The following is an 18,554-nucleotide window of genomic DNA, read 5'->3' on the forward strand; positions in this document are numbered from 1 at the left end:
ATATACCACTTCCCCCTGTACCCAAGACTGACAGTTTTCATTCACAAAGCTACCACTGAAGCCTGGCTTGTAATATGTTAGTGTTATAATTCGTTTTTGTTGTAACACTAACATTAAACAATCAGCTAATGTACTCGATGAAGGGAACTTTGACCCTTGAAAGGTTGACTCCCAAAGTCTTGCTGGTCTCTATGGTACTACCGGACTTGTATCTAGCTATTATACTGTAGATCAACGTGGCTGGCCTCTGAAACTTAAACAAGGAGTGATTGACAGTTCTAGATTGCCGTGTGGTCCAATTGAGGTTGTGCTGGAAGATAATACCCATGGAAGTAAAGCTTTTGACTTGGGCAAATGTTTTGTTCCCTACTGTCCATCTCTGTGGTTTCCAGCTTTTGGAAAACACTAGCGTTTTAGATTTTGAATGGTAAATACAAAGCAGATTTTCTGAGCAATAATTATTAAAGATGTGCAAATATCTTAGTAAACCTACTCCTGTATACGACAGAATGATAGTGTCATCAGCACAGAGCAGTACAGGAGTATCACGGGTGCCTAGTGTGGAAGGGTGACCATTTATTGGCTTAAGAAGCTGAGCCAGGTCTTTCAAAAATATGTTGAAGAGGTGGGGGGCTAAACAGCCTTGTCTTACCCTCAGTGATTGGTATTCTTGTGGTTAAGTAGCCTTTAATTACTGACATCACATCACAAACATTTTCTAGGGCAGTTTTATTTATGGGATGGTTTGCCATTGCTTTCCCCATTCAAGGCCTTACGCGGCCTGGGACCCTCGTATCTTCGAGACCGCATCACCCCATATGTTCCTGCACGGCCTCTCCGTTCAGTGGAGGCCAACTTATTAGTGGTCCCTGGCCCCCTCAATGATGCGGCTGGCCTCCACGCGGGCCAGGGCCTTTACGGGTCTGGCCCCGGTCTGGTGGAACACCCTTCCTCCAGCTGTCCGGGCCCTGCGGGACCTTAACGAGTTCCGCAGGGCCTGTAAAATGGAGTTGTTCCGCCGGGCCTTTGGAGGGACCAGCCGCTGAAATGGTGCCCGCACCCCCCCAGCTGGCCCTTTCATCTGGGCCTATCATCCAATGTGACTCGCCGCCTTCCCCCCCCTTTCCCGGGGAGAATTTTAAAAGTGGGGTTGGTCGGACGCCTCTATTATTACTACTGAGCCCTCCGGGGGAGGGCGGTATAAAAATGCAATAATAAATAAATAAAATATCGCTGTTTTAAAGGTTTTAGTAATTTATTTAAATTTATATTTTATGTTGTACACCGCCCAGAGCCCCTCGGGGATGGGGCGGTATAAAAGTCCAAACAATAAATAAATAAAAATAAATAAATTTGTCTGCGCTTTACCCTGACAAGCTGGGTACTCATTCCACCGACTTCAGAAGGATGAAAGGCTGAGTCCACCTTGAGCCAATTACCTGAAACCAACTTCCATTTGGGATCGAACTCAGGTTATGAGCAGAACTCTGACAGCAGCGCTGCAGCTTGCCATGCTGCGAGCTTTGGGGCTCCCATCAGTGAATTCAGCAAAGCTTCATGTTTCACAGCACCGCACCCAAACTGTCAACCTTGCGTGACTGTGATGTCCTCAAATTGCGTGAATTCCTCCTTTCTTTTCTAGTGCCGTTCCTGGACGTAGACAGAACACGATTGTAGTGAAAGTCCCGGGGCACGAAGACAGTCACAACGAAGACGGGGACAGCGGCTCTGAAGCCAGCGACTCGGTCTCCAACAGTGGCCAGCTGGGAGGCCAGAGTATCGGAAACAATGTTACCCTGATTACACTGAACTCCGAAGGTATGTGGAACATTATTTAAAGTCTCAGGCCAAATCAGGGTTGGCTTGGGTGCAGGAACTGCAGTGGGTCTGAAAGCGAAACAGTATATGTGTGTGTGTGTGTGTGTGTGTGTTTGTTTGTTTGTTTGATATACCGCCCTATCCCCGAATGGCTCAGGGTGGTGAACAATATGATATCATATATAAAAACATACATATAAGTTAAAAACAATTACATTCTAAAACAATGTCCCACGAAACCCATATGCAACCCTCCCAGAAGAGAATGATGGGTCCCGATGATGGTAGGGACCCCTGTAGAGCAGGGGGGGGGGGGCACCCTCAGCGGCTGGTCTCTCCAAAGGCCCGGTGGAACAATTCGGTCTTACAGGCCCTGCGGAACTCTCCAAGGTCCCGCAGGGCCTGGACAGCTGGTGGTAGGGTGTTCCACCAGGCTGGCGCCAGAGCCGTAAAGGCCCTGGCCCGAGTGGAGGCCAGCCGCGTCATTGAGGGGCCAAGGATCTCCTGTAAATTGGCCTCTGCTGAACGCAGAGGTCGACCCAGGACATATGGGGTAATGGGGTATCATACACACACCTCTCTGATGCCTTTGTTCAGTAAGGGAGTTGATAGGACAGCCCTGAAGGGAGTTGATGGGACAGCCCTGTGGCTGTTTTGGAAATTGTTCTCTGGAAAAGCTATTGTATTGTTTTGTCTTGAGGAACAACAAGCAGGAAGCCTGGTGGTAGCTTATAACATTGGCAGGGGGGACTTAATGTCATTAGAACCCCGCAGTTTAATGTCACTAGAACACAGCGTACTATAATTTTTAACGCAGCAGATGGTATGAGAAACACAACACATCAACGCGCAAAGAAATGGTCCAACTTTCTTTCATTAGCGGCTCTTATTGGTGCAAACCGAACAGACGTTCCTGGGGTGTATCCAGAACAGAGTAATTTTTCCAAGGGACTCCAGGGCTCCAATAGATCTGAAGCACGTCGTTTAAAATTTCAAAAATATATAAGGCTTTCAAAACTGCTTCTTTGTGCTGCAGTTGAGCTGAAATGCGGTTCTGTGGAAGCAGCGTGATGCACCAGCATGATCCCATTATGCCCTTCCGTTCATATGGAACTCTTCTGAAAGTAAACAATTAATTTGGCAATTCTAAACATTTTTTTAAAAAAACAGGAAATTCCCATCAAATGGTATTGTTTACAAGATAGCCATGTCAGCAATTTTTCAGTCTCCGAAGTCTGCTCTGTTCTGCTCCTCAAGTCTCAGAAAATGAGCGATACTGGAATGCGGCCATTTTCAATATGTCTCTAATAATCTTTGTTTAGCATGCTTTGTGTAGCCACTATATTCGGAGCAAAATGAGAGTGTTATACAACCACCAGTCCTGTCCTACATGTGGCAAAGAATATGCTTTGCATTGGGAGAGGGGGGCCCGAGGACCAGGTTCTCACAATCTGCTGGGCCTGGGCCGGCCGGCCGCAAACAGATGCAGGTAAAACACGCATAAATCAATCCCTCCATAGAGAAAACTAGATGTCTGGGTAAAGAAAATGGGCTGGAGCCGCAAAACAATCAGGACCTCAAAGCCGTAAGTGGTATAAAATTTGGCTGCTTTGTTACTTCGCTGGGTTTATCTGTTCATGAATGTTCCCCTTTTCCCACGTTGTCATTTACATGGCTTGTCACTTGGTTGGAGATGGCTGCAGGGCTCTGATCCCAGAGTACAAGATTGTCTTGTCCTGACTAACATGTTTGCCTTCAAAGAAGATTTAGATTGTGGCCCTTTGCCTCCATGTAAGTGGGGTGTGGCGGGTGAGATACAGTTCATTCATTCACAGCGTTCCCTCCAGTTCGTAGGAACGAAAATATGACTGCAGAATTGATGTCACTTCTCTGTGTTTCCATGTGTATCCGTATTAAAAAACCCCAAAAACAAAGTAAATGCATTTGGCTTCTGTCTTCCCTTCCTCATAATATGGACCAGTATGCAATGCAATAGGTGATCGTTCATTCCCTTCCCCCCCCCCCCCCCCCCCGATATATCAGGGCAGGCAATAATTTTGCATAAATTGTTTGTTTAAGGGAAACCCTTGCTATTGGACTAAAAAGGTTGACCTTTTCAACATGATTCTTTGGCATAGATTTTCACTGAGACAGATGTTGACCGTTTAGCAGGATTATTGTATTTGTAAATGCTGGCTAAACAGCCTTTGGGAGACCCAGCAATTAAAATTTCCGCTGAAATTTATGTACAGTTTTGAGAACCCTGCTTTAGTAGCAGCAATTCCTCCTTAGCTACCCCCCCCCCCACCTGCCATTGTTCTTTTGAAGACTAGGAGTAATTTCGCTGGACCCCAAAAATACTCAGCCAGCAAAGCCTCAGGACTTCAAAGCGCTGTCTATAATTTCACACTCCAAACTCACACAACAAATCTAGTCCAGTTATTCAGGAGGAATAACAGAACTGAGTGAGACTTCCTGGAGGCCACATTTTGGAAAGGACTTTGCACAGAAAGCCTGTGGTTGGTCTGGGCCTCAGGGGCAGAGCTCCTCCGTGGCATAAAGAAGGCCCTGGGTCCAGTCCCCAGCATTTCCGGTTTTGAAAAGGATCAGGTGGTTCATAATGTTGAAGCCCCTCAACGGGAGACCCGGGAGAGCTGCGGCCAGTCTGAAAAGCCAAGAATGACCTTGACATACCAAGGGTCTCATTCAGTGTAAGACACCTTCATGTAGAGGTGCGGGGTGGGGGAGGGGGTGGCATCCGGGAAACACCTGCTCTGGGCACCGACCCTGCCCCCTGCGCCGCACTTACCTTAGTCGGCGGGAGCCTGCTGCACCCGGCAGCGGCCCACCCAGGCTGCTCCTTCGACTGGCAGAGACCAAGGGGAGCCAAGGGGAGGGGTGGTCACGTGTGTGGGGGGGGAATTTTCCACCCCACTCATGACCAGCTGGTGTGCGCCCAGAGACATGTGACCCCACTTGTCCCCGTGAGTGCTCCGCCCCCGCCTTCATGTGTGTTCAGTTGTGGAGCAGAGAAGTGTGTAATTAACATTGTGCATCTGATGTGCTTTTTCAAGCTTTTTTTTTAACTTAAAGGTAGCTTTACAAAACAATTTAAAAAATGTAGAACAGGGTGCCGGTGGGAGAAATGTGTTGGGTTTGAACTACTATAGAAAATTCTAAATACCGGTATTTGTGGCATGGTAAGTGCACAGAATAGCAGAAGCTGACTGAAGGGCATAGCCTTGATGATGCAGTTGTTGTGTCCCTTGGCGTTTGTGTTGCTGTGAAGTGGGATCCAAGCCCTTCTGTTTTCAGACTGCCTGTCCTCCAGAAGCTGAAACAAATCAGGCTGATGGCTGTCTCCGAATGGCTTGTGCTCATATAGGGGAGCCATTCGTTTTTGAGCTCAACAGCTTGGAAATTGGAGCTGTCGACAGCTCATTACTAAGAGGCAGAGCAAGTCTTGACGGATGGGTTGGAAATGTATAAAAAAATTCATAATTTTCTTATCAATATGAACCGGTGGTTAAATTTTTGAAAATATTTCTTTATGCTCTAGGGGGAGCTCTGTGTCAAGTGAACTTAAATACATCTGCGCGTATCTGTATATTTGTGTGTGTGCTCGGTGTGATATGATGCTTTACAGATAGATATTTTCATTTGCTTCATCTCTTTGGAACATGTAAATCAGTGTCCTTTTGTGGCCCTGCTCAGTTGACCTCTGGACAGTGCAGCATCCTAGCTCTTGGGGGTAAGCTTAGTTTGGGAAGGGCATGGGCAAATTGTTTTGTGCTTTGTGTTAATTTCCACTTGCAGTAGTCTTTGTGCTAAGAGACTGGACGGGCAGAATACATTCTTAGAAGATAAAAAAATGAATAAATAGAAGGTTAAACAAACAAACAAATAAATAGATAGATAATCTTGCTACCTCCTGGTTCTGGTGGGTTTTCTGGGCTGTGTGGCCGTGCTCTGGTGGATCTCATTCTTAACGTTTCGCTTGCATCTGTGGCTGGCATCTTCAGAGGCATGTTTGGATCAAGGCATTTAGGACCAAGTCAGTGGATTGCCACAGATGCAGGCGAAACGTTAGGAGCAAGCCACAGATGCAGGTGAAATGTTAGGAGCAAGATCCGCCAGACCACGGCCACATAGCCCGGAAAACCCATCAGAACCAGTTGAACCCGGCCGTGAAAGCCTTCGACAATACATTCAGCTACTTCCTCTTTAGTCTAAAATAAACATCCAGGCAATGAAAGATCAAGTGCTTTGCTTTAACTGCTCAGGCTTTGGCAAATCAGCCGGGTGCATTTCCAAATTCAGAAGCAGCTCCCAGGCCATCTCTGTTGCTGCCTGTCCTGGGTGCGTAGAGAGAATCAGGGTCATTTTTGGTATTAGGGGCGTAAGGAATTCTTGAAGCCCTAGCTCCAAGTGAGGGCTCAAACTTAGCTGCTTCTGCCTCAGGCGGTGTAGACTTTCCAGGCGGTATGGGCTGCTCACCTAAAATGATTACAGCTTCCACAGTTATTAAATAATAATTTTCTGATTCCGCTTTCTTCCCCCATGCCCCCCCCTCATAATTTTGAACGGATAAACCTATGTATAACAGAACCACATTTAATCTGATGTTCATAAAACGTCACACTGGTTTAACTGCCTCCAGAATTGGGGGGGGGGGAGGAATCAGGGGTTTTGTAGCTTTCTGAGAACTGCTCAACTTGGTCTAGTCCTTGTTTGAAGGAGGTTTAAAACTTGTGTGGCACACATCAGGAATGCCTTGCAGCACACCTGAAAAGGCAGGTAAATGGCGTTTGTACTAGTTTGGCATAAGAGCAAGGGCAAGGTGACACTTTGGGCATGTTCCAATCCAATCCAGTCCAAAAACCTTTATTAGGCATAAACCAGAAGTCCCATACATTCCAAACACAAAAACAGGATCATTGTTACATATCATGTAGAACATGGATTGAAAATGTAGCAACTGCTTCAGAAATTTCTACATGAGGGCTGTTCAATAGCTTAGGCATTTTTTGTTTGTCTGAGAGAAACATGAATTCTAGAGGTAGTAAAGCTCCCAGATCGGTTCTAATATCATTATACCTCGAACAGTAAAGCAGGATATGAGGGATTGAGTCTATAGCATTGGGACAGTACCGACAGCAACGCTCACTTTGTGGGATGTTTAAGGAAACGACCTTGAAGATAGACGGAGGGGAATGAGTTGCACCTTGCTCTTGTCATGACCAGAGGTGGGATCCAGCAGGTTCTCACCAGTTCCCGAGAGTGGGTTACTAATTATTTGTGTGTGCCGAGAGGGGGTTACTAATGGGGTCCGCTTTTCCGTCTCCACACCCACGCCTTCCCGAGAGGCATCCTGCCTTTGAACGTGAAGGTTCCATATAGCAATTGCAACTAATAATGTAACTCCCTGAACTGGGTTAATCCCTTTCAGGTACTGCAATTCATTGATTCTCAGCCTTTCGTGCCTTTTATCTCCCCAGTCTCTATCAAAGAACCTGTGTGTTTCACCATTGCTGTGTTCAGATTTGTGAGTTGGGGCATTTTCTATAATGTGATGATGATTTAGAAATGACCTGGTGCAAAAAAATTTTTTGGGGTCATGGTGGGGTGGCTGCCCATGGGGGGGCATCCAACTCAGGTTTTGCCCAGGGCTCAGGTTTGCCTAGGTACGCCTCTGCCCCGTTTGCTGAGGGGGGGCTGGCGAGGGAACCTGTTACTAAAATTTTTGGATCCCACTACTGGTCATGACCCATCCGCACTTATGATTAACAAGCTGTTCTAAGTATACAGCAGGGCTAGATTTCGGGGGTGTGATCACTTTGGGCATGTTTGGATCAAGGCATTTAGGACCAAGCCAGTGGATTACACTGCATGGATCTGTTTGCTTGGGGAGCTGCTTTCCGGGGCCTTCCCAGGTTGCAGGAAGCAGGGGATGACTTCTCCTCCAGAGGAAAGGCTCCTTGTGATTTCCCACAGGATCCAGTCGAAGTCTGGAAGACCAGACAAAGCGAATACCTGTGCTAGCATTTTCTGCGGTGGAAAAACAGTGAAGTAACCTCCTTGCCCTCTGCAGTATTTCCTAGACAGTGACAAGGTAATGGCTGGAATGTTTTCCAAATTAACCATTAAGTATTCTTTCAAAGCTATCCTCGTCTCTCCGAAGAATGGTTTCTGGAAACTTGGTGAGCCACTCAACTGTTTCCATGTGTGCAGGGTTCCCATCTGGTTTGGCCCATTTTTTATTTTTTTGGAAACTACTCATTTTTTGATTATATGGACATTCTTATTTTAATATAAATGTTTACTTTAAAAAAATTCTTGCAACTTATAGCATAACCCATCAAATGTTTAAACAAAGCATTTTTGCAGTGCCAACATTGATCAGTGTGGATGGAGGCTGGACTTCACAGAGGTTTTGGTGGATGAAAACAGAGTAAACATTTGAGTGAGCTCAAATTTTGTTGTGCTGTTTTTTTACGGGCAGAGATCATTTTTCTTTACTCTAGAGGAACCTCCTTTTAATATAAAATAAGAGAATGTTTTTCTTCTTCTTCTTTGCCAACACAGTAACCTTTTGTGACAACACAGATTTTTGGGAGGGGGGTGGGGGTGGGGTTGCATGGAAAATGATAGATGCAGAACTGGTTGAAGGTGCCTTCTCTAAATGCTCTATTTAATCAAAATTGCAGTGTCTAATGGTGCTCAAAATAGGTTATTCTGTAAGGATGTAATGTAAGCATACAGATGAATTAATCCTATACCCGCAATATACTTGAAAGGGATTATTTATCAGACAAGTCAGGGTTTGGAAACTGTAAGCAAATAAGTCAAGAGCAAAAGAAGACTGATGTTGGAGCATAATACCGCTTATCAGCATTAAATGGCAGTCTGTCCCCCCCATGCACCATTTGGTCTCCAGTTGCCAGTCTGGAGGTAAAAGTTGGGGGGAATGGGGGGAGCACAGCTGTGCCTACGGGCCAGGGGCTGCTTCTCCACTTCTCTATCTGTGTCCAGTTTCTCCCATAACAGGCAGACACCTGCAGGAGACAAGAGTAGTTTTGGATTTATTGCTATTTTTCACAATAACCAGGTTTAATTGCCCAATCTCAGCCAAAAGGTGTGCGTATCTCTTGTTTCTTCCACCTGTCTTTTTCTTTTATGTACACTGAGAGCATATGCACCGGAGACAAATTCCTTGTGTGTCCAATCACACTTGGCCAATAAAGATTCTATTCTATTCTATTCTATTCTATTCTATTCTATTCTATTCTATTCTATTCTATTCTATTCTATTCTATTCTGTCTCAGTCAAGGCCCTGCTCTGGATTCCTCCTTCTCTTAGGCTTTTAGGAGACTAGACCTTCAGAGAGTGACCTGCTGCTCTCCTGCCCTTCAGCTCCAAATTCAATGGCAGACTTCACAAACATCCTGGTCTGTGCTGCTCTTAAGTTATTGCTGACCGCATCCTTGAACACTGGTTGCATTGAGGCATTGCATCACACTGTAGTTCAGCGCCACTCAGGCACGAGCAGTTTGCTGCTGTGCTTGCAGGCGTCTCTCGTTATTTTGATCAACCTCCTCCAGCAGCATAGGAAAGGTGATTGAATGGACAGTTCCCACTTGGTCAGAATTTGGGTGTCATGATGAATCGGAGCATAATCCAGGTGCAAGATGTGTTCATTCAGGTCCCATCCACTAGAAGAGGAGGGGGGCGGGAGGAGGAAGGCGTGGATGGCAACCAGCTGCCGATTGGCATTTTAATTCCCAGCTTGTTGGGACGTCCGAAGGCAGCTGCGTTCTCTGCGGATCTGCTTCCTATATTTCGGCATGATGTAGAAATCAGCGTGTAACAAAGGCTGTGGTCTCCACAGTTTTAATTAGGTCAGTCACTGTTATAAAAATCAACAAAGGCCGATCGCTGTAATATTTGTAAAACAAGCAATAAACTAGAAATATTAACAGAATTAGGGAAGCTATTAGTCTTTGGAGAAACAATCTTGGTGACCATTGTTCAGCTAATTGAATACTTCAGTTGGATTTCCAGATTGATTCCAGACATGTGAATGAAAAGCCTTTCCGTTATATAAGCATATGTTCTTGAATTCAGAGTTGCGCAACCTGGCAACTCATCTGTGGGGAATTTTACAGCATTTCACATAACCCCTTCTTTGCAGTGGGACTAAGTACACCTGTAATGCAATACTGGCAACATTCGCATTTTGGTTGTAAAGGAATCACTGAGAAAATCGCTTTGTGGATCTGGGGAAAGAGCTGGTCCCTGTGGAAAAAAAGTGAGGTGCATATAAATGCCTCCTCTCAGCCCCAACCACCTCACAGGGTGTTTGTTGTGAGGGGGGAAGGGCAAGGAGATTGTAAGACCCTTTGAATCTCCTGCAGGAGAGAAAGGGGGGTATAAATCCAAACTCCTCCTCCTCCTCCTCCTCCTCCTCCTCCTCCTCCTCCTCCTCTTCTTCTTCTTCTTCTTCTTCTTCTTCTTCTTCTTCTTCTTCTTCTTCTTCTTCTTCTTCTTCTTCTTCTTCTTCTTCTTCTTCTTCTTCTTCTTCTTCTTCTTCTTCTTCTTCTTCTTCTTCTTCTTCTTCTTCTTCTTCTTCTTCTTCTTCTTCTTCTTCTTCTTCTTCTTCTTCTTCTTCTTCTTCTTCTTCTTCTTCTTCTTCTTCTTCTTCTTCAGAAGTACCTAATGATGTAACATTACAAATGGATTTCCATACCAAAGATCCTCTCCTCCACTGCTGAGCTTGGGTGATCTCCCAGATTACCTGCTGCTTTGAGAAAGGGTGGGAAAGATTCTGTGTGTCGTCAGCATCGGGGGTCGTCAGCATCGGGCTGGGTAGTTCCTGGCGATTTGGGGTGGAACCAAAACAAACAAGTAAAGATAAAACTTCAACCCAGAAAGGCCAGGTAACCAGAAAGGTTGACAGAACGTCCAATAACAGAATGAATATTTCAGGTTACATGTGATAAATTAATAAAACTTTAATGTGATACAAATAGTAAACAAAAAGATCCATCCAGCTTCCTTAATGTAGATGTACACACCCCACAGAGCTGCAGTTCACTAGCCCCCCAGGTCTTTATGGCTTTGAATAAATGAATATTCACACCGAGGTTTCAGCCCGCAAGAAACTCAGGTAGCGTTTTTGGTAGAAGTGCACAACCTAGCCAAACAGAAGCCTTCTGCGACTGAGCAACACTTAGGAACGTCGTTATCTGACAGTTACTGAACAAACACTTCCATTTCCTTGGATGCAACTGTTGGTTGCTTAAGGGGAAGAACACAGCATTTATCTTCAGGCAAACCTCCATACAGATGGTGAATTTGTAAGAGTTAATAAAATACTGTTACAGGAAAAAAACTCAAGAAAGGACATAGATTTTACAAACTATTTAGTAACCTGGAACTGGTTTTTCCCCTTTCTTACCAGTATTGTATTTCATGTGCAACTCTAATAGGTATCAAGAGAACACGTGTGTGTATTATGTGCCGTCGAGTCACTTCCGACTTACGGCGACCCTGTGAATTAACGACTTCCAAAATATATTGTCGAAGGCTTTCACGGCTGGAATCACTGGGGTGCTGTGTGGTTTCCGGGCTGTATGGCCGTGTTCTAGTAGCATTCTCTCCTGACGTTTCGCCTGCATCTGTGGCTGGCATCTTCAGAGGATCTCTACCCTATGAGCTACTCTATGAAACTGGGGTGCTGTGTGGTTTCCGGGCTATATGGCAGTGTTCTTGCAGCATGCTCTCCTGACGTTTCGCCTGCATCTGTGGCTGGCATCTTCAGAGATCTTCTGAAGATGGCAGCCACAGATGCAGGCGAAACGTCAGGAGAGAATGCTGCTAGAACACGGCCATACAGCCCGGAAACCACACAGCACCCAAGACTTCCAAAATGTCCTACCATTAATAGCCTCGCTCAGGTCTTGCAAACTGAAGGCCGTGACTTCCTTCATGAAGAACACAGTAAATGAATATCATGAATGGATCACTGAGTTCTGTTACAGCTTTTTCAACTGTGTTTTCCCCACGTGGCGGTAAGGTATTTGCTGAAAAACAAATCCAGTTGTCCCAAGAGTCCTGTGGTTCTCCTTCCAGTGGACCTTTGGTGGTAACGTGTTCCATATGTTCAGAACCCTTTGGGTGATAACATTTTGCCAAAATAATTTGCGTTCCCAGTTTCCTAAGTCTGAGATCATTTTCCTTGGATTTGCTTTCGCGATCATTTTTGAAGAGTTTGTCAGTTTAATAAATCTTCTCCATAATGTAAGGAAAAAAACAATTAAGTCACCAGCAATCCATTTGTCTTGGCCAAAGATAATACATCGAACAGAAGAGCAGCCAGTGTTACAGTAGAACTTGGAATCGGTGCTGGGTTGGAAGTCACAGAAGGGCCCTGTGTGCGCGCTCTGCATTTGGGATGAGCTGTCGGGCAACTTAGCTTAAGCATGAGGCTTTGAAATTAATTCTTTCACAAGTAGCTGTTACGCTGCTGTCAGGGCCAGGAATTCGGAGCTGAACATTTTATTGTGATGGGTGATTGGTACTCTTTGGAAGGCTGGGAGTTACACGTGCATGTCATAGAGACAGAGGCGTACCAGGGGGAAATGGTGCATGGGGCAACACCTGCTGTGGGCACCCCCTTGCCTCCTCTGCTGCGCCCCATTTACCTTAGCTGACACCGGTCCCAGGCAGCCTGGCAGGGCCGGGCTGAGGGGCACCTGGTGGACTGGAGCAGCTGGGCTGGGAGCCTGTAACAGGCCGCCCCTTGGCCCGGCCCCGCCAGGTTGCTCCTTCAGCTGGCGGAGACTCCGCCGGCTGAAGGAGCAGCCTGGCAGGGCTGGGCTGGGCTGAGGGGCAGCCGGCAGCAGGCTTCTGGCTTCTGGCCCGGCTGCTAGGAGCAGCTGGGCTGTGAGCCTGTTGTGGGCCCTATGGGTGCCCCCCATGACCCAATGGGGGGCACCCAGGATCAATAGATTTTGCCATTCTGTTTATGATTTTGTTAAAAAAAGAAACAGTTGTTGCCTTGTGGTCAGCGTTCGCATTGTACCATGTGTGGTACTAAGATGGCACAATCTGATTAGCGGTCCCTGTGTCTGTTATGTCTGGTGAATCCCATAATATTAGTGCTTGGGAAGCTTGCAGGCTGTTTACCCCAAAGGCAGAGGTGGGATCCAGCAGGTTCTCACAGGTTCCCGAGAGTAGGTTACTAATTATTTGTGTGTGCCGAGAAGGGGTTACTAATTGGTGATTTTGTCACGTGATTTTTGCCTTAGTTACGCCCCTCCTCTCAGCAGTAGTGCGCAGAACTTGAAGCAGTCTAGCAGGAGGTGCACCGGTGTGCGTGGCAGCCTGTGCCTGCGTACGTTCGTTTCCCACCCAAGGTCCGGCGCAGCAGCTGCGTCCTTGCCACAGTCCCGCCCAGGAATGCCCGACCCCCGGAATGCCCGGCCATGCCCCTGTTGCGCCCTGCCCAGCCCCATTGGCGCTACGCCACAGTTTGAATCCCACCACCATGGGAACCTGTTACTAAAAATTTTGGATCCCACCACTGCCCAAAGGCCCACCACGAGAGGGCCTTCTAATTGAAAGTGGCGCTCCGGGAGAAGACTCTTACGGCCTCGATGCCCAGCCGCTTCGCTCTGCTGAAGGCAAGTGGTGGGCCTGTACAGCCTTTGTGGTGTCACCACCGTTGGTTTCCTTCCTCCGATCCAACCTCCCAGTGGGCTCATAGGCTGGCCTCAGTTCTGAAAAGTGCTTCCAAGTGGCCTTGAAAAAAAGCAAAGCTAAAGAAAAGCATTCCTCCAACTCATCCGGCTCAGTGCCACTGTCGAGGAAGTCGGTTCCCAAACCAGATGTGCCCTGTTGCCTCTTCTAGAGTGTGTGCTGTGAGTTCTGAGGGTGAGGGGCAGTTCTGCTAGGTGCTGCAGAAGGTGCTGGAAGGAAAGCTTTTACGCTCAATCCCTTCATGGCAGGCCTCTGTGCGTGGGCACCGCAGACAGACTGCTGCTCTACCTGCTAAATAAGTATAACTTGAGGGTTTGCCGCTTGCTGGCACAGGCGTCTTTTCCATCCCTGTTTTATTTCCATTGCTTGACTGATGTTTTTCACTCCATTTGGTCCTAATTGCATGCATCTTTCCCTCATTATCTTCAATTCTGTTGTCACTTAGAGCCTGAAGTATTTTGCAATGGCTGGTACAGAAACAGGATTCCTTTCTCAAGTGTTCCTTGAGAGCTGTGCCCAGGGATCGTGCTTCATCTGCAGTCTGTGCCAATAGCTGGTCCTAATGAATGTCATCTTCATTCCCTTACTGTTTTCTGGAAGGGCGCCCGTGCTTTAGCACTTTCTTGAATATCTTTTTTATTTTGGTGTCTTGGATGCATCCCTTCCCTGCCCTTTGTTTGTGGTTTCTCGATTTCAGAACGCACTCACAATTTCACTTTTCAGTGTATTTCTAATAAAGCATTTTTGAAACAAAGAACCATCTAAATTGCAAATGGAAAATGAAGTTGGGTGTTTCGCTACTCATTCATCCCAGAAAAGTTGGACCTAGTGACTGTCTTCTGCTTAGCCTTCCTACAGCAGAGAAAGTCAGCTTCCATTGGAGGAAAATGTAGCGGGCCCTGGATGTTGGTTCCAGCTGGGTAGAACAATTGGATCCAAACGTGAATTCCCAAAAGTAAATTACTGTGTCAATTTTAGAAGTTGTCAGAATTCTGGCAAAGGACACTGGACTAGTGGGATTTTGATCTGACCCAAAAAGGTTGCACTGTTGTTTTCAAGTTGTGTTCTCAGGATCACTTAATAGGGATCTGATAGGCCTTGTGTAGTATGAGATCCTAAATACACTTTTCTTGTAAGTGCAAACTGCACTGAAATAGGGAGGATACTAGTTAAAAACCCAGTTAAGTATTTTTATCTGACAAAAGGAACTTTGACTTGTGAAAGCTTATACCCTGAAAATCTTGTTAGTCTTGAAGTTGTTGCTAGATTGTTGGTTTTTTTTGGAGTATTTATTTAGAATATATGTTTGCCACCTTTTTCTCAGTCCTGCTCAAGGCGGCTTACAATTTTTAAAAAACCACAGTATTAAAAAGCTATTAAAAACAAGCCCTTAGACCAGTGATGGCGAACCTTTTCGAGACCGAGTGCCCAAATTGAAACCCCAAACCCACTTATTTATCGCAAAGTGCCAACATGGCAATTTAATCTGAATACTGAGGTTTTAGTTTAGAAAAAACAGTCGGCTCCGAGGCACGCGTTACTCAGGAGTAAGCTTAATGAAGCAACCGTGCAAAGCTTCAAATGGGTGAATCATGATCCTAGGAGGGTTTACTCAGAAGCTAGCCCCTTTGCCAGCAACTGAGCTTACTCCCAGGTAAAGGATCATGCCCAGGCCAGCCTAGATGTGTGTGTGTGTGGGGGTGGTGGTGATTTTCCTCCCACATGATGAACTTTGTGCGCGAGTGCCCACAGAGTGGGGAACTGAGTGCCACCTCTGGCACCCGTGCCATAGGTTCGCCACCACTGCCCTAGACGTAAGCAGCATAAAAACTGTCCATCAGAGAGAAGCAGACCGTTTTAAAAGTTGGTAAGATAAAACCACTGATCAAAAACCTGGGGTAAATATATGTGTTTTGGCCTGAAGCCTGAGAGGTTGGGGAGAGGGGAGCGTTCCAGAGTCAAAGTGCAGCCACAGAGGATGCCCTGAGCTGTGTTTAAAATTACGTTTTTCTTTGTGTTGTGGAAGCAATTTTGTTCTGTCCTTCAGTAGGTGGGTAATTTATGTTTTCAGAGGCTGGAGTCTATCATGTCTTGTTCAGGATAAATGGGCTTCTTGTTCCTTTGCATATGAGGGAGACAACTCATCCTGTTTATACCACGGAAACTTCCCAATGGGGAACATCTTTGTGTTAAGAGCTATTAGGCTTGATTAAACACTGGGGTTTTTAAAAAAGCAGATTTTCAAAAAGAACAAAGAAACATCGGCCGAGACTAACTTTTCAGAGAAGGATGGTGTTGAACTAAAAGCGTGTGTGTGTGTGTGTGCACGTGCGTTCGTGTGTATGTGCATGTCTGTTTCATGTGAAGGTGTTGTGTAATTTTTGCAAAGACATCACTATGCAAGTAATTAAACTGAGCAGAAATAGAAGGATTGTGTAGCAGATCTATGTTTCATCACAAATGCCTTATGAAAAAGCTTTACAAGGGTTTCAGAGTAACGTGTGGTAGAAAATGAACATAAGAAATTGATTTTTTTTTCATAAGGCATTTGTGATGAAACATGATTTACAGTCTGGGAATTAACGGTGAATGTTTTCTGAAGCCTAGTGTGGAAAGTGGAAGTATTTCTTGTGGAAGTATTTTGCACAGCATCGAAGTTGATTTTGTATCATCTTTCTATTTCCATGACAATCACTTCCGTATATGAAGTTTCGACAGTTGCTGTTTACAAAAAAAAAAAAGATCTGGTGTAAATGTTTCAAAAGCTGGTGCCGTGTGCGTCTCGCTTCCACACCCTCCATTTCACCCCAAATCCTTGCCTGTCAAGGTCTGAGTTCAAACTGTATCACAGCTGACATAGGTTGAGAAATTCATGAGAATAGCCTTTTATTTGACTCTGCAGTGACATATGAAAGCCAAATCAAACTGAAGGAACTCAAGTCTCCAGCCAAATGTTTTTGCTTAAATTATTTTTTGTTTTGAAAAGATTTTATTTATTTTCACATAAAAGGGACAGACAAATGAATAGTTGTTCCAAAGAGAATTTCCTGATTTGTTTTTTAAGCAACACCTGGAGCAACAAGAGAGCTTAGTTAGCCTATGTAGACAACCATCACAACGCTGATGGATCACTATGTGCCTGGCTGCTGTTCACTGTTTTCTCCACTTACTCCAAGTCTGTTCCCCACACCATTGCCTGCCTGCCTGCCTGCCTGCCTGCCTGCCTGCCTGCCTGCCTGCCTGCCTGCCTTCCTTCCTTCCTTCCTTCCTTCCTTCCTTCCTTCCTTCCTTCCTTCCTTCCTTCCTTCCTTCCTTCCTTCCTTCCTTCCTTCCTTCCTTCCTTCCTTCCTTCCTTCCTTCCTTCCTTCCTTCCTTCCTTCCTTCCTTCCTTCGTGTGATTCCTAGATCAAAATACCAGTCAATCCTAGAAGTTTCCTTGGAGTCACAGTGCCTTAGCCAAGGATGATTTAGGCCTTGTACAGACATCACAGTCTAACTGTGGTTTAGCTGTAATGAGAGTGAGCCTGGGAAATCCTTGGGTTTTTGCACTCTCTTCACTGTTCTGCTTGCTTCCTACCTGATACTTACCCCTCCCTTGCATATGGCTATATAATGAAAGAGTTCTGGATTTGCAATAAACCACATTTTGTCTTTGTGTCTGAACTGCAAACTGGCTTGTACTCTTCCCTCCAAATCAGGTTTCCAGGTAAGGATCAAAATCTTGGTTTGGAATTCTAGTTTTGAGGAAGGAGCTCAAACCACAGTTTGGGTTTCAGAAAAAAATGACAAACCTTGGTTTGCTGCCTATGTGTAAGGGGAGGAGGCAGGATTCCTCCGTCTGAACCTTGCCTGCTTAGCAAAGTCTTTCTATGCCAAGGGCAGAGCCGTATTATGAGTATGGGAATTGTAGATGGGTAAACGGCACCAGGGTAAAACTCAAGTTTTACCTTGGGTTTTTAGTTGACTGAGTTTGCAAGCTGTTAGTTATCTAAGTTCTAATATCATTGTCTGATTTTTGAACTTTGTCACCGGTTAAAGTCAGGCTAATTGATAATCATTAAAAAATATCGTGAGTGTGTGTAGAATATCCTACACATTTGCCAAAGTATTATTGAAGTGCTCCAGAAAGAAGGTTTTATATTCCTAGTGGATGAAGTGGTTTATTTTCTTAAGACTATTACAGTTTCTTGCCTTTCTGGTACTGCTACCAGCCATCCTCCCTTGGCCTGAATGCCAGATTTGCACCCAACTTTAGTTAGCCAAATAAACAAAAAATTATTTTGATGAAAGGAACTCGTTAGTTCTTTAAATATTTACACAGGCAGGTGTTTCATTGGCCTTTCCTTTTTATTTTAAAGGGGTGATTGATGGGACCTGGGGAGAAGCTGGTGCTGGAATTTTCTTCTCGACTTATTGCTAAAGCTCATATGTCAGGCTAGTTGAGGTTGGGTTTCCCCGCAGAATAAAGCAAGTAGCGGCAAAGGGTCAGCCATCTCTCTGGGAGGGATGGAAACACACGCGTGCGCGCATTATTGGTAGCGAGCCAGTTCATTTTCGGTTGTCCCCGTGACACGAGGTTTCTGTATGAGGAGAGTTTAGGTTCTCCCCTGTGCTTCGTCTCTACAGCAACCAATGTTTGTGTTACTGCTCTGCTCCTCCGGCCCTCGCAGGCATGTTCTGCAAAGACAGTCCTCTCTTTAGTCACCGCAGGTGGCCGGCTGACTTGTAAGTTAGAGAGCAATAAACATAATATCTCTCGGAAGAATTGGCTTTGTGAAGGGAAGGGGTTTTCTTTGTGCAGAAATGAACTGTCTGACCCAGAAATTACATGGAGTGGAACTCGCGTGAACAGAGTCTTGAGCTCAGAGAATAAGCAAGCGCGAAAGGGATGTGTTTATGTCTACTACTGTGGTTGTTCCCCCCAGTTCCAGAAAATGGATCAAAAATAGCACAGCCTGCTGATAACACTTCATGT

The 18,554-nt window shown here is 45.6% G+C and overlaps 1 protein-coding gene across 3 annotated transcripts in view; it reads left to right on the top strand.

Moving 5' to 3' along the window:
- The window catches only part of LOC125443776 (BTG3 associated nuclear protein), a 172,179-nt gene that overhangs the window by 30,000 nt on the left and 123,625 nt on the right, over window positions 1–18,554 (top strand). For all 3 annotated transcript variants that reach the window (XM_048516084.1, XM_048516086.1, XM_048516085.1), the window contains exon 6: window positions 1,643–1,818. In XM_048516084.1, coding sequence (XP_048372041.1) covers window positions 1,643–1,818 — 176 coding nt within the window. The remainder of the gene's footprint in view (window positions 1–1,642; window positions 1,819–18,554) is intronic.

The sequence above is a fragment of the Sphaerodactylus townsendi genome, linkage group LG14 (assembly GCF_021028975.2).
Source record: "Sphaerodactylus townsendi isolate TG3544 linkage group LG14, MPM_Stown_v2.3, whole genome shotgun sequence".
Lineage (NCBI taxonomy): Eukaryota > Metazoa > Chordata > Lepidosauria > Squamata > Sphaerodactylidae > Sphaerodactylus > Sphaerodactylus townsendi.